The following is a 20,135-nucleotide window of genomic DNA, read 5'->3' on the forward strand; positions in this document are numbered from 1 at the left end:
GGAGGGGGTCTGAAGAGAGGTTAGGAACCAGCCTTCTATCCAACAGGTGAGGATGTGCCCTTGAGCTTTACCTCCCGTCTGCTGTGCGCGAGGCCAGACCCAGGTGGTCTCCCAGTTCTGGCCAAGCCAACCCCCATCACTGACTTCGGTCGAGTTGGCTCAGTGTTTGGTTTTCCCATGCGAGAGGGTAGTGGTGAGACCTCTATGAGAATGTCTCTCGGGCGAGTCCAGGCCAGAAGCTTTGTCCTGAGACCAGTGAAATGAGGCGCTGTAGGTTCTCTTTGCACTTAGGTAGCAGGGTTTCCTCCGATTGCTTGCTATGGGTTTTTGTTTTATTTTGTTACTGTTTTGCTTTTGTCCCAGGATTCACCTTCAGAGCATTTCCGCATTCCCTGGGTAGTTAGCAGATAGATGTGTCTTCACTCCAAGTTCACTGAGCCTCACCGAGCATTTTCATGCTTGACATGACCTACTCCAGAGCCTGCGCGTCAGAGGCTCCTGCGAATACATTTATCTGGTAATTAGATGCTGAAGGTACTGCCTTGAAATTTCCTTCAGGTGCCCTCAGACAGAATTCCAGCTTTTGAAATATGTTCTAAAGTGTGTGCTATCCCTGGGGAATTCCACTTGTCTGAGGCAGCATTAATCTGCTCTGTGAAGGGCTTCTTGGAAATCTGCTGTCGTTTATGTCAGTGTGAGGACCATATCCCTCAAGCAGTTATACAGAGAGCGGGTAAAAGTTCTTACTCTTTTGCTTGCCCTTCAGTCCCCTGGGATCTGAGGACCACTCACCTGCCCAGTCTCACCTCCCTTCTTTCTCTAACACCCTCTGCCTCCTCCCAGTTCCCCGAGGAAACAGTGTGCTCTCTTGGTTGCAATGTGCACTATAGTTGCTGCCTCAAACCAATTGCTTGCTATCGCGAGTCCCCCTCCTTCCTCATCCACTTAGTGGATGGAGACTGTAACAGCCATCTCTGACACGGTCGCCAGTACAGTTCTAACTGGGGCCCAGGTTCGGTCCTGTTCCTCCTTCTGTATGTCCTTGACTTGGCGGTCTGTTGGTCTGTGCCTGCTCTCCTCCCACAGCCTGAAGTGCCCTTGGGTAGAAACGGTCTACCCAAACTGCAATTCAAGAGGCGGCCGCACCACCTCTTCCTCTTGCCTCCTCCCAGCAACGTGCATCCCTCTCCTCGAGCTGGAAATAAACTCCTCTGAAGTCCTGTTCACGTTACATGCATGTATATATGTAATAATACTTGGCGAGTCTGAGCAAGAGAGAAGCAGTTAACAGTGCTGGTGCAGCCCAGTGAGAGATGGCAGAGAAAAGGTCCTCACGACTTGGAAGAATGCTTTTCACTGTTAAGTGGAAAAAGTGGCAGGTCCAACCTCTGTAGAGTATGATCTTATTTCTGTGTACATGTGCACAGATCATATAATATGTATCTGTGCATGTCCACAGAAACACAGAACTGAAAATGTGAGCAGTTCTGCAAAATGTTAACAGTGGTCACCTTGTTTGTTTTCTTGTTTCATTTTCTTCTGTTTTAATTCCATCTTCTCTGGTTTTGGTGGACCGCAGGTGCAGAGAAGTGAGTTCACCATACTGCTCTGTGGTCTTTGCATTACACTGGCCCTTGTCTGGTTTTATTCTAGATTTTCCATTTTTCTCCTTTTTTCCCCTATCATATCCTCTTTTCTACTTGCTTTCTTCCTAATGCTTTTGCTATGTTTCCTTTGATGTGCCTAAATTTTCTGTATTGAGTATGAATGACCTCTGTAGTATATGTATTATTCTATAATAAAATATATATTGTATAATGATACATAACAAAATATAATATAAAATAATATATAACATCTACACATATATTTTATATATACTGTATTTTAATCTGAACAAAACTTTTTTAAAAAGTAGAAACCAGAATGTGCATTTGTCTCATACCTTCTTTCCCCCTTTCCTTCCCTCTCTCAGCCTCACAGTCACACACACACACACACACACACATGACAGTTTCTTGACCAGTTAGTTGTACTTCTGGATCTAAAATCTGAGGATTCTTTGTTGCGTCTGTTGGTCAACCCCTCCCCTGAGCTCTGTGATGTATGGCGATGCATGGAGTTTTCTCTGAATTGTCCGGAGTGATTGAGCCAGCCTCCTACTTCTTAGCACAGCACAGAGCTTTGACAGAGGATGGCCATGGCAAGGTGGACAGTCTAATGGGACCAAGGATGGTACTTTGTGGTGACCCATGTGTTTGTCTTCTCCCAGACAGTCTGGACTCCATTCAAGGGTAATACAAGAGGGACTCAGGTTTTGGAGTTAGTGCTGTGTGTGTGTGTGTGCGTTCACACATGTGTACACCCACATATACATATGTTAATACTTACTATATTTACTAAATGTTTACATTTTAAATATGTTTAGTTCATTATAGATCAATTGTATATATGTCAATAAAGCTGATTTTTTTTCCCCAAAGTCAATCCTAGCAACGCTTTGTGGGGAATAATTTTATCTTCCTGGTGTATCCATGTGAAGCATGGGACTGTGTTGCTAATATCCCACTGAGTTTTGAAATGGTATGAGTCTGGTTTGCTTCCTCTCATGGTTCAAGCAGGACTTCCACCTCTGTGGTTGAGTATAGATGACTGTCACTGATGATAGGAAAGGAGCATGGGTCTTGGCATCACACAGGCGTTTGTATATCCTAGCTAAGAATCCTGGCGCAAATGAATCTGCCTCTTTGAGACATACTTGCCTTGTCTGAAAAACAAGAGCAAAAATACCTTTCAGTTTTATTGTGTGGGATGCATGTACTCTGATCTTGTAAGTAACAAACAATATCTGTCCATGACAGTTGCTGCTCCTTTGGAGAGCAGTGCTGGGGTCTTTCTCTGAGAAATCTGCTTGCAATGGCAGCTCTAGAGTTTCTGTCTAGGAGGAGCCGAGAAGGACAATCTTGTTGGAAGGAGGAGGGTTGAGAGATGCCTCTTAGAACTTCATTTGCATAACAAACAGTGCTTTCCTAAGGTTCTCAGTGTATCTGGGAGTAGTTTGGGAGGAAGGTTAGTTCTCAGTCAATCTTTGAGGCCTCTATTGCCTCCCTCTCTCCATTGAATGGAACCAAAACAGTGAAAAGAAGATTTTTGCTTGACGTTTTTCTTTGTGGTATTCTTTAAGCAGGCCAGCTATCCTTTGCTGTCTCTGTCTCCCATCACAGACAGGGTCAGATAACAGTGAGGATGTTTTCTCTGTTCCAGGCAACAAAACTAGCCATTAAGGGGAAATGTCATAGTCCATTTAATGAGATTTAAGCCCTGACCTTTTGATTAAAGAAAGGAAGAAACAAGATTGACGGTCCCTCACTCCCTGGGGTTGAGAGGCCATGTGGTGAACAGAGCCTTTCCTAGTTCTTCAGAATTCCATTGAAAGTTCTGATCTCATTAAGTAGATCTGATCATTGTTATTTCATGAGGGTGAACCTCTTTATTTGGCCCAAATGTTGGAGAGCAAGGATCTCTTAGATAGATCTATTTCCCTGGCACACCAGGAGTACTTAAAATGTTCGTTGAATCAAAGTAAGCGATATCCATGTATTGTTTTATATGAGAATTTACTGTGTAGAATTTGGATGGCAACTGTAGCCTGATTCCAGTTATCCACGAAGGGACCAAATGTGTTACATCCATTTAGCTGGAATTTCCCTAGCCCTGTTAGTGACCATTATGCCTTGCCCTTATTCTACACAGAGTCAGTTTTGGTCTCAGTGTGGTCTTCATTTTGACTCTATTTCTTATTCTTTCTACTCTGATCATTAAAAAAAATATCTTGGATCCCTTTGGAAAGAGGAGCTTGAGGTGGTTACTTAATTAGCTCCTTTTATCTGTCTGAATATAAAAATGCCTCTCTGGTTTTCTTGTCAAGTGTTAGTCTTCTGTATAATAAAGCTCTTGTTCATGAAATCTCCATCTCTTAGGCAAGCGTGCTCAGCAGGTGCTGGATGGTACAGTGTTAGTCAGAAATTCAGAGAAATATGAGGAGACAGTGAAAGCATCTGGTTATATTTGCTGTCTACAGTTAAGCCAAGACCAAGTCTCTACCAAGGTTGATCTGTTTGGTCTTGCATGCCATCTCTGCCATCTTCTGATTCTTGTAATCTACAGCAGCCCCATTTCACATACATTTATTGAGTGCTTACTGTGTGCCCAGTATTACCCTAAGAGTTTAGGAAGGCATGAAGAAGCATGAAACATTGTCCCTGTTATTGAGGAACCAGAGTTGCTAGGTGGATGGGTCAGACCCATTCACAAATAATTCTGTGTAGGTCAGACTGCTTCAGATCCTAGGATGGAGGTGCACAGTCAGATGGGAGAATGGGGGCATGAGAGACGAAGTCCTTATGAAAGACTTCAGGATGGGGAGGTGGGTAAGACCCGAGTCTTTGGAGCCAGCCAAACCTAGGTCCAATCTCATTCCACCATAACTATTGTTAATTTTACCAAAGTCTCAGTTTTATCAGTGGGATGCCTGAGGGCCACTGTGCTTAGTGTGAGGGTCTGATTTAGTGGTGTATGCAAACTGCTTAGCAGAATGGCTAGTCTAGGGCATGTGCTTAACAGATGACCCTTTTACAATGATGATGGTCTCAAAGAATTTTAGAACTGGAAGGGACTTAGGGAATCATCTAAATCCATTACCCTGTTTTTATCTTCTTGAGACCCCAAGTCTGTGATTCTCTTATGACCACACAGCTCAGGAAGGAGCTAGGGTTGCTTCTCCCATCAAAGTCCTGAGAGTGGGTACAGAAATACTGTCCATACTGATTTGATGGTATCTGGAGTAATAGTAAGATATTTAATAGCTGTTATAATAATGCAAATTAATATGTAAATATGTATAAAATGTGAGGTATAGTCCCTTTTATTTTCTATACAAATATGCACCTACACGTCACATATAATTGTTTACCATGTGATAATATTTTTAGCACACATTATTTACCATTCTAATTTCCATTTGTTTTGTTGATTTGGGACATTCTCCAGAGTATCCTTGTCACTTGCTAAATGATTTCCATTTCCAAGCTGTAGTTTGATGTAGGAAATGGTACCAGATCCTTCCAGCAAGATCCCTGTTAAACCCCTTGTCGCAACGGCCCTGGCAGCTTATTCCCCCCTAAGAAGGACTGGGCATGCTGTAGACTTGTCAGGGTGGTGACGCACTTTGAGGACCCCGCGTTATTTGGACCCGCCTGAGTCATCGGCACGATCTGCTTCGTGGCCTGCGTCTGCCGGCCCTGAGCTTCTCTGGAACTGCTGGTGGACACCCCTCACCCCACACCTCTGCCCCTGTGGTCTGTTGAGCAGCTACCAGGCTGGTCCGTGTCTAGGGCCACTGCTGTGCAATGCCATCAAGTGACCTGTAGTTCTCATAGCTCATGTTATGTGCCAGATAGCACAGAAGTATTTCAGTGTTTCAGAAGCCAGGATCCCTGGACCTGTGTGAACCTGAATATCAGCCGTGCAGACAGCACATAATCACCCCCCATAGTAGGTGCTAGAGCGCTTCAGCATGGGAAGAGGAAACCCCGGAGCTTATAAAGAGGTTCACCTCTGTTCACCACTCCTGATTCTGAACTATCAGAAGTGAAGAATTTACCTGTGCTGTAGCAGGAGCTCCAGACGAGCATTCTGTCCTTGCTGCGCACGTCCCTATTGTCTGCCCTCGTCACCCCTGAAACTGAACAGCGTGGCCTTTTTCTTTTTCTTTTTTTTTTTTTCGCTGAGGCTGCCTAACTCTGCTGGAGACAGCATTTTTCTGGCTTTATTCTTCCCACTCCCCAGAGCTGCCTTGTAGCTATCATTTATTAAGTGCGCGACACACCAGGCACCGTGTGAAGAGTTTATAGAAACTTGCCTTATGTAATCCTCACCGCAGTCCTGTGTGGGATTCTATTAAAAGCTTCCAATCTACAGATAAAGAAGTGAAGACCTTGATCAGCTACTCAGCTGCACGTTAATGTATCCAGCTAGTAGTGGAAGTTGACTCCAAATCCCGTCTTTTGACTGTGGTGGCTTTGTTCCATGCCTAGCCTCTTGTTTGGCATAGGGGGTGTCCGTTTTTTCACTTAATTATTTTTTCTGTGGAACTGTTATTTCTAATTGGATTCCTGTGCATTCTGTGGCTGGCAATCCAGTGACTCATTTACGTGAGAGATGAATTTCTAAGAATTAAAATGAAAATTCCTGGTTATTTTAGGAAATCACACTACTTAAAAGTCACATTGACACACATGACCTCCCTTGATCATTTTGATGCCATGAGACATGTAGGACAGTTTATTTTTCTTCCATTTGTTCCAATTTGTAAAGGGAGAAGAAGCCCTTATGGGAGTAAAACATCATGCGTAAGGTCACACAGGTTTTATGTGAAAAAAGTAAGTCTCTTGTCTAAGACCCCTCTCCCCAAAGTCCATCCTCTTTTCTCTAAGCTCCCCTGAACTGGGATGAACTGGGAATGAGGTTTAAGCAGTCTCTGAGTCTGGGAGTTAAGATGGTGGGCTTTTCCGTGATCTATCTAGTTGTTATCCCCATGTGATCCATTTTTTTAAATTGTGGGAAGCCAAGAGCTGACAAATCTGCTGTAAACAAGGATGATGAAGCCTTATGTGGTGATGACACTGATTCTTTGTCTCTTGCCAAGTGTTTTAGAGAAGAAATAGTATTTTCCTGGCACAGGGGCTAATGGTGCATCTCTGCAAGGTCCCTTTAGTTTTGGGAATTTCTAACCTGCAATTGCCAACTTTGTAGAAGCCAGGGAAGGGCATTTGTAGCTTTATGGCACTTAAATAACTATGGAGGAAAATGTACCATTGGTGAAAAAGAACATGAATATGAAGAAATCATCGTGCCAGAATTCAGATTATCAGTTATCCCTCATACAGGCTGACCCCGAACACTATGGAATAATAACCCACAATTATTAGAACTGGGTGACAAAGACTTTCCAGAAATGGGAAAGGTGATGGTCTGTGGCAGTGTCTTTGTGGAGGACCAGAGGACCCACCGAGGAAGGCTGATGTTCCAAGAACTTCAACTGTTGCCAAGCGCCCTTTGTCATCTCTTCCCTGTTGTTAATGTGCAGGATTATCTGGAGTATTTAAGCCAAAGCTGACGTGGTTACTACCATGAGGAAGCAGGGTCTCAGGTTGTAGAAAAAGAGTCAAGTACTGAAAGGTGTTCCTGGCAAGTTTCTAGCCCACATGAAGTTAAAGATCCACGTAGGGCTACTTGAGGGCTGATGGGCAACATTTGCCTACATCTCAGAGGGCGGGCTGAGAAACCCTGTGTGACTATAAGCTACAGTAAATGATGCACAGAGGAGGGAGGTCTCTCTAGCTACTGAAGAAGGACAAATTGAGTTGTAATGGCATAGCACTTGGCTGTTATCTTTATTTTATATAACTTTTTTTTGGGAAGCAAAATTTTGGAATTCTTTATTTCTGTTGTAAGTTTAAATACATTCTGTGTCTGAAAATGGGGGGAAAATAACACCAATTGTGAAGATGGATTAATGCTTATAATAAAATCATTTGAAACCTTAATTTTTATGTTATGTAAATACAAAGTTTTAACTAATAAGAGCTGAAGTGTACTCTGAAAAAACAACTTGAGACTTTCAGATGTATTTTTAACTATACATGAGAGTAAATTATAGAAAGTTTAGAAATTACATTCCAACAACAAAAATCACTTATCATTATCCTACTTAGATATAATTGCTGTAACTATTCTGTAAAATGTAGCAGCCAGAGGTCTGGACCCTGGGGCAGCCTGCCTGGGTGCAAATCTTGGCTTACTAACTGTGGGACCTGGGGCCGGTCACTGATGTATCTTTGCTTCAGTGTCCTCACATGGAAAATGGTGATAGCAATGGTGTCTCCTTCACAGGGTGGTTGTGAAGATTAAATACTCCCTGTAAAGAATTTAGATTAGTGCCTGGTACATAGTAGGCATTCGGTAAGTTTGAATTGCTGTTATTTATATTTGATGTTTATTAAATTGTCTTAATTCTTTCTGTAAACTCAAATATTTTTCTTTTACAAGAATTAGATTATACTGTGCATGTTTTGTATCCTGTTAATATTTCACTTAGCCCTTTGTCATGAGCATCTGTACTCTTAAAAAGTGATTTTGATAGCTAATTATGTGGCATCCTTAGAGATACTCAACCAATTCTCTTACTATGGGAAAATACATCCTTTATTGTTTCTTGCCATTTTAAGCACCACCTCAAGGAACATGTGTTTTTTTAAAATTTTAATAATTCATTTTAATTACCCCAGTGTATCAGAAGTATTATCATTACAACACATTAATCAATACAAAATTATTAACGAGATATTCTCATTCTTTTGAACTAAATCTTCAAAATCTGGTGGGTGTTTAAGACTTACAGACATCTCAATCCACGTTTCAAGTGCTCGACTGGCTGCTTGCGGCCCTTGGCCACGGTGCTGGGCAGGACAGGGAACTGTCTTCTGTCTCCAGGGATGAACACTTCTGTAGCTTCGGGCCTCATATTTTCATCCATAACATTATTGCCTTGGCGATTATCCTCTTGTCTCCTAAAGAGTGTCCTGAGAAAGTCAGAGATCTCTGTAAAGAGCTGAAGACATTTCAGAAACTGGATTTAAATTTTCTTTTCTTTCTAACTTTCTTTTAGTCAGAAAACTATTAAGCCAAGTAACTGAGGGAGGAACTCTGGCGAGGATGGATAGGAGACTGGGCGTGAGGAGACACAAGGAATGGTTTCTGTACCTAAGTAGGAAGGTTGCCTGATCAGGGAAGGCCCACCGAGGCAGACAGTACCTGAGTAGGGTCACTGGCTTTGCTTGATGAACGTCTTTTTTGGTAAATGTTTGCATACCTTCCTTTTCCTTTGAGGACTGTGCTTTTGGGGGAAGCATCCTTTCTTAGGGGTCACCTAGTGAAACTATCTGCAGCCCAGGGTTGATGAGCATATATATTGGTTGTGTGAGCACTGGGAGCAGGTGTCAGGAATGACCACTGTGCAATGTGGACTTTCCAGGGCAAGGCCTTTGTCAACATCTTTCGTCCTCTTTTGCAATACTTCTCCCAGTGTTTTGCCCACAGCTAACAAATCAATAAGATGTTTATGAAAAGTAGCTGGACTTACTTTTCTTGTATTTCTGGTTACATTAAGGCAGTCAAGACCAGCCTTAACTTTTTGCTGGTTTTCTTAAAATGATACATATTTTTTCTGAATAACTATTGAATCATCTCAAATCTTTTTTTGGAATAAAGCTTAATATAAGTAAATGAGCAAAACAGCTAACTAACAGCCCAGTAGGACACAGATTCTCTCCCAGGAGATATAAATTTTGTGTCACTCTGTGAGTGAGAACAGGTCAGGTCGTATCCATGGTGAGTTCCCAGGACTTGGGAGGGGTAGGATGTTGCTTTTGGTTTCCTAAATATTAGGAATCACAAGAAAAACTTGTTTATTACAACCTTAGAAATGTCACAGGGCGCAGAGCACAGTGCTCTGATGCTTGGCTTGGGTCCTCTTAGATTTTAAAGTGACAAGATATCATAGAGCAAGAATCTTCCTGGAGCCTCAGAGGCACAGACCTGGACTCCTTCCCCTTGGGTGGCATTCTCATGCCCTCTCAACTCTGCCCTCCCTGCTCCCACCCTCTTAGACCTTCAAAATATGTGCTTCCCACTAGGTGCCATTTTAGCCAAAGCCTTTAGGAAAGGGTCAGAGGTGGCAAGATCTGGATTCCTAAGAATGCAAAATCTTTGAACCATCTAGGGCAAAGAGCAGAAGACTTTTCCATAAAGGGCCAGATAGTAAGTACTTTCAGACTTTGTGGGCCATAAGGCCGCTGCCACCACTGTTCAGCTCGGCTGGCATAGCAGGCGAGAAGCCGTAGACGGTACTTAAATGAGTAAGGGTAGCTCATTCCACTAAAACGTCACTGATAGACGTTGAATCTTGACCTTCAGGTAGTTTTCACCTCATTAAACATGATTCTTCTTTTGACTTTTTTCAGTCATTTAAAAATGTAGAAGTCATTCTTATTTCACAGACTGTAAAAATAGGCAGCAGACTGGATCTGGCCTGCGGGCCGTGGTGTGTCAGCCCCTGATCTGCTAGTCATTGTTTCCCTTCTGCGTATCACGCTCTGACTGCACCATTTTCCTCTTTGTTGTGTCTTTGTTGGAAGCCTTTCTGTCCTTTCTGTCTACTGGCTAAGGCTCCAACATCCTCTTAAGAAGCTGAGCCTCTGACACTCCCACGGCTCGGCTCGTTTGTGAGAGCCAGAACAGCCACCTAAGAGAGCCGCAGGGGCAAAATCAGAGAGTGGCCCTCTCCCCTTTTTTTGACATATAATTTGGGTCTATGGAGGTTACAGACTTTGTCACTCTGGCAGATGGTTCTGGTTTCTGCAGGGTTCCAAGGTGCTAATGAGCAGCGTGCAGCCTGAGTGATGCTGAGAGTCTGATTTTTAGATAATCAAGGATATTTATATCTTTTAGTAGGTTGGTGCCTCAGAATTCTGTTCCAGCATGAAATTGAGAGTCAGAGAGAAGTCTGGATAATCAAGCTGGTGTCATCTCTTCGAACAATAATGTATCTGAAGGGTGTCCAGGCCTGACTGGTAACTTGGAGTGGAAATGAGGACTTAGAAACATGCTGCTCTGGCCTTGCTGTATAAGGATATATTTAAAATGAAAACACGATACAGATTTTTATACAAGGGTGTGTTTAAAGGGAAGTAATACGTCTTATGTCATAGGGAAACAGAACACGAGGATATTCTCAGACCTGTAGCTCTCGCCCTGGCCTGTGGCACTGTTCATCGGACCCGTTCCTGGCAGTTATCCGGGGCTGTGAAGCAGTGGGGGTGCAGAGGCTGGGCTGCATGCATGGGGAGATCGGTCTGGTTGGTCTGACAGATGCGGTGATTTATGAGAGTGCTTGTTGCGAGGACGTCCGCTGCTGAGAGCAGCCAGATGACAGGCACATACGTGGGAGGTGAAGGGGCTTGAGGGGTGGGAGAGGGGTGGTTGTGTGCACAGGAGTTAAGGACTGTCCTGATCACAGCCGTGGGAACCGCGGGCTGACGTGGGGCTGGGGAGGAGTGTGGAACACAGAGGCAGTGGCTTTGGAATTGTACAGACCTGAGTTTGAATCCCTGGCTCCGCTGCTCGTTAGCTGAGATCTTGGGGGAGTTGCTTCCCTTCCTCGAGCCTCCATTTCTTCACCTATAAAATGGGCATAATAACCCCCCTGCCTGCTTCCCACAACGTGAAACTGTGCTAACATCAAAGTCCAAGTGGGGTTCCTGGTGCGGGGGAGAGCTCCGTGAGTGCTAGACGTTATCAGTGTCTGTCCATGTGTCTAGTCATTCCTTTATTCACCAGCACTAATTGTTCTTTGCAATTTCTAATAGAGCCTCATTTTCAAATAGATGCCTGTGGCCACAGGCATCAAAGCTTTTGTGATTAGGATGTACGTACATAGCAGTCAACACATTTTGATAGGTATATGTGTGAACATCTACACGGCTCATAGGAGTTTAGTAGCTACATGACGTATGATTTAAAGAAGCACTGCCTGGCCAGTAGACACAATAAAAGATACCCCAACTCACTAGTAATTGGGGAAACCACAAAATAAGGCCAAAAGGGGATACTGTTTCATACTCACCAGATTGGTAAACACTGTAAAGTCTGACAGTATAAAGTGTTCGGGAGAGCGTGCAGGGAGGGGGCTCAGAGGCACTACTGGTAGGAGTTTAAACCGATACAACTACTTCAGAAATACTGTGTTACTGTCTAGAAGTTTGAAGATGTGCATATCCTACCTACCAGCAGATTTCCACTCCCACGTGTATCCTAGAGAGCTCCCTCGCATGGAGTCAAGCCAATGTGTTCATAACCGCGTTGTTTGTTATAGGAAACGACCTTGGTATCCATCAGTGGGGTAACGGATGCAGACGGTGAGTGAGCTAAAGGCACATGTGGTATCAGTTTGAAAGAATTTTAAATAATGGTGGGCAAAAAAAATAAAGTTGCAAACAGAAAACCATCTATATAACAGTTTGAAAGCATGAAAAACAATATTCATATATTGCTTATGGAACAGACATATGTAATGAAAGTTTAAAGAAATTATTTGGAATGGTAAATATTAAATTCAGGATAGCATTAGGAGAGGAAAGAGGGGTATGGTTGTAAAGGTGGAGGGCCCAAATCCCAGATCTGCCACTGCCTTACTAGCTCTATACCATTAGAGAAGCTGCCTCACCTCAGTTTTTTGACGTATAAAGTGGAAAAATAGTATTATCTACGACATACAAATGTATGAAACTGTCAGGGAGGAGAACCTGACATACTTGACAAATAACATCAGTGACCACCATGCAACCTCAGGATGGAAGTGAGCTATTACTCTGCGGGATGGCCATGGAAGGAGTCTTCTAACACGGTTAACTCCATCAAAGAGCAGAGGTGGCCCCTGGACTCATTTCCTCTCTCTGGAGCAGCAGTATACGTCTAATGCAGGCCACGTATACAATTTAAAATTTTCTAGCATCCACATTAAAAAAGTAAAAAGGAACAGGTGAAATTAACTTAATAGTGTAATCTATTTAGCTCAGTATATCTAAAATATTATCATTTTAACATGTGATCATTCAAAAATATTTATGAGATCTTTTACATTTTTTGCACTGTCTTTGACACTGGATATGTATTTTATACTTGCAACACATCTCAATTCGACTAACTACATTTCCAGTGCTCAGTTGCACATGGGGCTGGTGGCTATAGTACTGGACGTGCAGCTCTGAAGGTTTCTGTTCCTGGAACTTGGTGAGGGACTTTCCTTGGTCCCCTCTGAGGACCAGCAGCACTGTAACCCAGAGTCAGTACGTCCTGGGAACATGATGTAACTGACAGGAATATCTGCTCCAGATTCCCAAAGGTGGTCTGCATATGTTTCAGGAACAAAGGATTGGTGTCCTGTGTATTCCGTGCTGTTACCTCTTTTTCTGATTTTCATTGGCAGGTGCCTCATCTCCAGACATGGAGCCCAGCTACGGGGGAGGTCTCTTTGACATGGTGAAAGGAGGTGCGGGGAGGCTCTTTAGTAACCTGAAGGACAACTTGAAAGACACCCTCAAAGACACATCTTCCAGAGTTATACAATCTGTTACCAGGTATGTGCATCTTTCCCGGTTAAGTTAATGGACCTCTGTGACCCCAAAGGATCTGGGTACCTGCCAGCTGCTTGTCTGCCTCAAAGACTGTCAGTTTTGTGATGTAATTGCATGGGATCTGATTGACTGAGAAATGCCATTGAAGCCATGAAGTTGGGTCCTTCAGAAGCTACAAGCCCAGGCTGGGATGACTCAGCTCACTGGTACTTTGGAGGATAGTGTTTGCCATCCCTGGCTTTTGAATCTAGCGTCCTGGATTCTAATGCAATATCTGCCCTTGTTAACCAAGTGACCTAAGGCAAATTAATTAACCTCTCTGAGCTTTACTTTTTTTATCCTGGTAAGATTTATGTCTTTAGGTGGTTTGAGAATTAACATGAGATAATAATGCATGGGCGATTTAAATAAGCAGTACTCATGGATTGTAATCAAAACAGAATTTTGGTTTTGTATCTTAATAGCCCTTTAAAATTTATTTACTGGGAGAAGCTTTCTACCCTTCTACCGTATGAAACTTTTACAAGCAGGTCATGTGAATTCCTTTTTTATTCTTAAGTATTAGAAAGTTCTAGGGTCACTTTAAGTTACAGTATGCAGTTTTAAATCACAGATTCAAATGTGAAGTCCAATATATTAACCTGCATTTTAATCTTTGTTCAAAGGTAGTTTTATCTCTTACCTTCAATCCCCAGCTTGGGCCTGAGAGGCTAAAAAAAGGATCCTTTGTTCTTTCTCCATCACTTCCTTCCCTACTTCCTAGCTGCTGACACGTAGCAGCTGTAGGCAAAGAGGCTGGGACAATTGGGATCAATAAATAAGCAGTGTCTTCTATTCTGAGATGGATGCCGTTCATAAAGTGGCATCTTCAAAGGGTATTGGGGTACCCTGTTTGGGGAGGTAGATGTATGCTCCTGAGGGTACGGCTTATCTTCTGTTAACGATGCCTCCTTGTTAAAGTGAAAGCCTTGAGGGAGGTCAGAATATGCCCGTTGGGTGGAAATGTCCCAAGTCACGATGAGCAATTGATTTAGAGAGAGATCTTGGTATATATGGATGATTTTAATGAGTGCCCTTTCCTGTCTTGCTTTTAGCTACACAAAAGGAGATTTAGACTTCACTTATGTTACCTCCAGAATTATCGGTAAGTTTCCCGTGTGTATTAAACGCTCAGTAGCTCAGCTTCCACTGCTGCCCGTTGTGACAGCAGACCTGTTTAACCTCTTTTCTTTCTGTGTGACCCTGCCCAGTGATGTCCTTTCCTCTGGACAATGTTGACATCGGATTCAGGAATCAGGTTGATGACATTCGAAGCTTCTTGGATTCCAGACACCTTGACCACTACACGGTGTACAATCTGTCACCCAAGTCTTACCGAACTGCCAAGTTTCACAGCAGGGTAAGGAATTCTCGCCCTGATCATAAGAGCTATCCTCAAAGCCTCTGCCCTCAGGCCCAGGGAGCTAAAAAAAAAACAACTGTATATTCTGGACACTTCTCTATCCACAAAATTTTATGAGGCTATTATGAGATATTCTGAAGCTTTTCTTGGGCGAGATTGGCAGGGAAGGTTCTCTGTCAGTGAGGTACCATCAAATTGAGGGCCTCCAATCAGTTGTGGCCGGTTGCTCAGTTGTTAGGGCATGTTGCTGCGAGGCTCAGCTGGAGATGGAATTGCCGCACAGGGCGGTTGGTGACCTTACACTGTAGCACGAATGATGCTTTTAACCCTTCCTTGTTGCTGGCTGGGCATCACGATGAGGCCGTGTGGCCGGACCAGTAGAGACACACCGGTATTAATGGAAATAGCTTTCTGACACTCGGGAAAGTACATCTTTCGTAAGTAGGGTGTCGCACATAAGCCATCCACACTGTGGGTTTGGTAATACTATTGCTAATATTTATAGCAGTCAGAAGCAACATTTTTAGAGCCTTTATGCTGTGCTGGGAACTTAACAGGCAATGCCTCATTGATTCCCTCAACAGTCCTCTGAAGTAGATGGAGAAATTAAGACACAGAGAGGTAAGCAGACTTGCCCAAGACCACACAACTACGAAGTGGCCTAAGGCATGTGTTCTTAGCCATTACCGTGGAATAACAGTATTACCTGGAAACCTGGATTATCCTCTTAAGGAGCTAAATATTTAGAGAAAGAAAAATTTCTAGTTTCAGGCTGGTTAAGGAGCTATGAGATCTGGCTTTGGTTTAAATCTGATGTCAAAGCTGATATTTCTGGCCACTGAATTCTTGGCATTATTCATTAAAATGAGGCTTTTTCTCTCTGAAGAACATTTAAAAATATTTTGACTTAGCCTTTAGGCGTGGCTGGTCCTACAACTCCATTTGGATTTGTTAATAAATGGAGAGGGTTTTCTACACATTGGACCCTTTACTAAAAGTGAATCTTAATCTCCAACATGCACAGTGATAGCCGCCTGTTCTGTTCTCACTGTGTATCTAGGGTCTCAGCTTTGATGTCAGAAGACTTTGATGTCAGACTTTGCTTTAAATTTCAGTTGGCCATGATAATCTCTGGGCCTGTTTCCTGATCTCTAAAAGCTAGACGAAGGTTGGTCTGTATGCTCTCCCAGACTTCCTGCCCCAAAGCTCAGTAAGATAGGGGAGAATTTTGTGAAGGACCCTTTTCCCAGAGTGTTCCCAGGATAGGCAAGCAGTAACCCAGTGGTTCTCAAACTTTCGTGTACATGGGAATCTCCTAGAGGGCTTGTTAGACCCCTGGGCCCAGCACTGCTGGTTCAGCAGAGCAGGGCGTGGTGAGACTCTGCCTTGCTGACAACTTCCTGGGCACTCCTCCCGCAGTTGCCCTGGGGACCACACTCTCGGAGAAGCTCTGGTAAAACCATCCTGAGGTGGTTTGGTCTAAATTCCCATTCTATAATGCAGATTTTAAAGGCAGCTCTTTAAAATTCCCTATAAGTCAACTGCCCTTCCAACTCTTACTCCGTCTATTACCTAATTCAGAGCAAGTGAATGAATATCAAACAAAAATGGGGGTAGATGCTCTGTTTCTAATTCAGATGCAAATCTTTTGAATTGACTTTTGTCTCGTTTGGGGACTCGGTGCCATCATTTTCATAATTCAAGGACTGTGGAACATCCTGCATAATATTTTGTGGAAATTTTATTTAATCTTGAAGTATTTGTGGTAGTCTGGAAAATTTTCCCTCTGGAAGTAAACAAAGATATAATATCATTATAGACACATTCAAGCATATAAAGATGTCTCATATATTATTTATAAAAGCGATCTTTATACAGATATTTAAAGAAAGGCATCTATTAGTGTAACTCCGTATTTTGTGACCAGAATCCACAGTCTTACCAAAGGAACTGGGAATTACACATTTAGCACCTGCCCTCGGCTCCTCTCACTTGCCCTAGAAGAGCAGGGAGCACGTTTATTTTATTTGCTACCTGGAATGGTGCCTGACATGGCTAGTCAATTTTGCCCAGAAGAATGAACGTGCAAAGAATTGTTAAACACGTAGCCATCACATACATATTTGGTTCTTGTTCTCAAGGCACTTAAGCCTAGTAGCAGGGAGAACCCAGGATGTTCTAATTGCAGATAATAGTAACAATACGTATGGAGGGAGTTTAGTGAAGGGAGGCAGCAGTGGGGGCTGGACCTGGAAGCATGAGGCAGTCTTGTAGAGGTGAAAGGAGAGGCTTATTTCTTCTCCATGCAAATTAGAGACTGTCTTCCCAGGCTCTTCGGGATCTGGCCTCTGTGCCTCTCCAGCCTCAGCCTTCACTGCTCCCCACTGCCTGAGAACCCCGTGCTCCCACTGGGGGAGACACCGTCTCTTTGCATGAGCTGTTCCCACTCCCTGAAAGGCCACCCATGCCACACCCTCCACCCCTTCTTTGTTCTCACTTCACTAAGGGGACGATCTCCCACATGTCACAAAGCTTTTCCAGTTCTTTCCCCTAAAATGCAGGATTGCACTCTATCTTTAGCCCTTTACAGATAGTCCCAGAACTCTACAGAATGGAACTGGACCCTCTGACCTAGCTCCCTCAAGCCTCAGCTGCATCCCAAGGAAACAGTCCCATGGCCTTAGTATTTTCAACTTAGCTCTGTTTCTCATGTGACTGCATCTCTTTTCAAGCCCCTAGTCCCTTCTCTCCTCAGCCCCGACACTGCAAATCGACTTGCAACTTATTGTTGCCTGACTTAGGAAGGTTTTCTTGGTTCTCATCTTCTGGTCCGTGAAGACGAAAACCAATTTCTCCTCCTTCCAGGCCAGTGGACTGCTAGGTCTGCAATTAAATCTTATTTTAATAAATGTCGATGGCTGAAGCTTCCATCAATGTCAGTGTTGGAAAAGACCAAACACAAGACTGGTTTATTCGCAGAGTCACAGGAGTCCAGCTCCATCTTCTATGTCTCTGTGCCTTGAATCCTGAATTCAGTCACTTTTCCTTTTTATTATGTGATGCGTGTTTGGGGATACAGGTGGTGGTGGCAGAGACAGGCTGTTTCCAGGAAGATTTTTATTTTGCTGATGGGCATCATTCTGTATTTTGATTAGCTTTTATGCTTAGAAGCCACATGGGTTGACAGGACTCATATGAAATAATTTAATAGCAGTTTTCTTAGTACTTGCATATGTAGTGGAATGTTAAAATAGGACTCTGTGTTTAATTTCAGTTTTAGCAGAGGATTTGACTCAAAACAAAATATGGCAAATAGCCCTGCATTCAGAGCTAGAACACCTATGCAGGACTGTAGAGGAGGTACTCAGTCAGTCTTTTGGCTCTTCTTAGCCAGTATCCACTTTGAGAAAATAAAAGTCCTGATGTTGACAGCAAAGTCCTGGAGACCAATGAGATGCACCATCTAAACCAGATGTTCTGAATCTGAGTTAAAAAAGACATTTTCAACTTAGATGGATCCACTATATATTTAGATCCATGCATAGGCTTCAGAGAGTTTAACCATCTGCTTCCACTCCTATTTCTTCCTTATTGTGGTAAAATAAATACACATAACATAAACATATCATTTTAAGCATTTGTAAGCGTACAGTTCAGCAGCATTAAATATACTCGCAATGTTGTGTAACCATCACCGATATCTACACCCAAACCTTTCTCGTCATCCCTCATAAACAGCACACCCATCCACTCTGAGTGTGTGTACACGTGTGTGCACTAGTTCCACTTCTGTGCAAGTTAATAGCTATGCCCTAGAATGTCTAGAACCACTGCTCTGCACGTTTCTTGGTGTTGCTGTTGGCAACAAGTGGATGAATGGACGCCAAGTCCAGCCTGCCCTGAAGTTCTTACATTCCTTCTAATGCTATTCCAGGGCCACTTTGAGCCTCCTCCTTCCTCTGCCCAACCAGGAAGGAAAGTGTGCTGAGGAACCCTGTTAGCAGCATAGAAAAGAGAAACCTAGCTGCTTCTTTTAGAATCTTCCTTCATTCTGACTATTTCTAAGCTGCATAATCTTGTAGGATTTCTTCCTCTTTGCAAACAACTTAATTTTTGGAAAATATATGATCAACTTGGTTTTCTTAAAGGGCTCATGATTATTTGAAGGTCAAATTTTTCTTTTCTTTTTCCTTCCAAAGCTTCCCAAAGAGATCACCATAGCTCCCAGTTGTTTCTGCTGGGGTTTGCTGGGTGACGATGGCAGTTGTCCGTAAGGGAGTGACTTTATAGATGGTATTCACCTCTCTTCTGCTACCATGCAGTCAGTGTCAGGACAGGAAGTGATGGGGCAGAATACAACCCTGGCCTGGGACCCAGAGAATCAGGAAGCCCCCCTATTCTGGTTCTGGAGCCTTCAGTGAATTGAATGTCTTAACCTTGGAAAAAATAGCCATCACTTGATATCATAACCACCTCGCAAATGTAAGATGGAATTGTAGCTAATAATCATCAGGCGGTATACACATTTTATTATCTTTTTTATTGAGGTGAAATTCATATAATATGCACAAATTCTGAATTTTAAAAAGGACCCTAGAGTCACATCTCAGCTGTCCCTCTTCCTGGGTAAGTCACTTCACCTCATCTAAAACTCAGTGTTCCCCTGTAGAAAATGGAAATAACAATAAGGAGACTATCCCACAAATACTTCGAACATTTTTCTGTAGGTTTGCTGTAAGGAATGCTTTTGATAGCGGTGTCTGGCTTAGAGTGAGCATTCAGTAAGGGGCAGCTAATGGTTACCATCAGTAAAAATAAAATGCCAGATAAATGATTGACTGAAGGACCTTTGTCCTCCAAAAATGGTGTCAGATCCTTAGAACACCCGGTATGACTCCTCAGTCTGATTCTCCACAGCACCTTTTTGCTCTTATGCTCAGCAGAGAGGATGCTTCTGTCATCCTCTCTCATGCTTGAGGAGACAGAAAGATGCAAGCCAAACAGCATCCAGCCCTGGTGCTGTTCTGGCCACTTTTCCCACTGGGTGGCATCATGGCAGCCCTGTAATCCATATGGTGTTTTCTGATGCTCTGCATCTCCGGGAGGGGTTCAAAGAGACGGCAGATAGCATCGTGAAGTGTCACCTGCCCAAGAACTGTGCTTACTGCATGAAGCTGTGAGACCCAGAGAGCTACAAAAATAGCTTACAGTGGTTGAATTCCCTAAAAAAATTTTTTTTGGTTTTGTTTATACCTTAATGTTTTTCCCCTTTAGACAGAGCACATGCTTTTAAAAAATTGTAATTGTATGTTTGCTTACTGGTGTATAATTATATATCAAGTAAATATGTAATTACAGAGTACTTTAAATTAATATTATTTACTCGATTGATTTAATGATTCTGAACAATGAGCCTATTGCGCAAGAACAATTTAGCCAGCTTTTAGCTGAGACTCATTAGAGATACTGCATTTAGTGTT

General features: G+C 43.0%; 1 protein-coding gene across 8 annotated transcripts in view; it reads left to right on the forward strand.

Annotated features, from left to right (window-relative positions):
* The window catches only part of DNAJC6 (DnaJ heat shock protein family (Hsp40) member C6), a 131,766-nt gene that overhangs the window by 77,085 nt on the left and 34,546 nt on the right, over positions 1-20,135 (forward strand). For all 8 annotated transcript variants that reach the window (XR_004325126.1, XM_014556356.2, XM_032494495.1 and 5 more), the window contains 3 exons: positions 13,106-13,256; positions 14,348-14,397; positions 14,504-14,652. Coding sequence is in view for 7 of the 8 variants with exons in the window: in XM_032494495.1 (XP_032350386.1) it covers positions 13,106-13,256; positions 14,348-14,397; positions 14,504-14,652 (350 nt within the window). In the remaining variant the exon portion in view is untranslated. The remainder of the gene's footprint in view (positions 1-13,105; positions 13,257-14,347; positions 14,398-14,503; positions 14,653-20,135) is intronic.

Source organism: Camelus ferus, chromosome 13, assembly GCF_009834535.1.
Source record: "Camelus ferus isolate YT-003-E chromosome 13, BCGSAC_Cfer_1.0, whole genome shotgun sequence".
NCBI lineage: Eukaryota > Metazoa > Chordata > Mammalia > Artiodactyla > Camelidae > Camelus > Camelus ferus.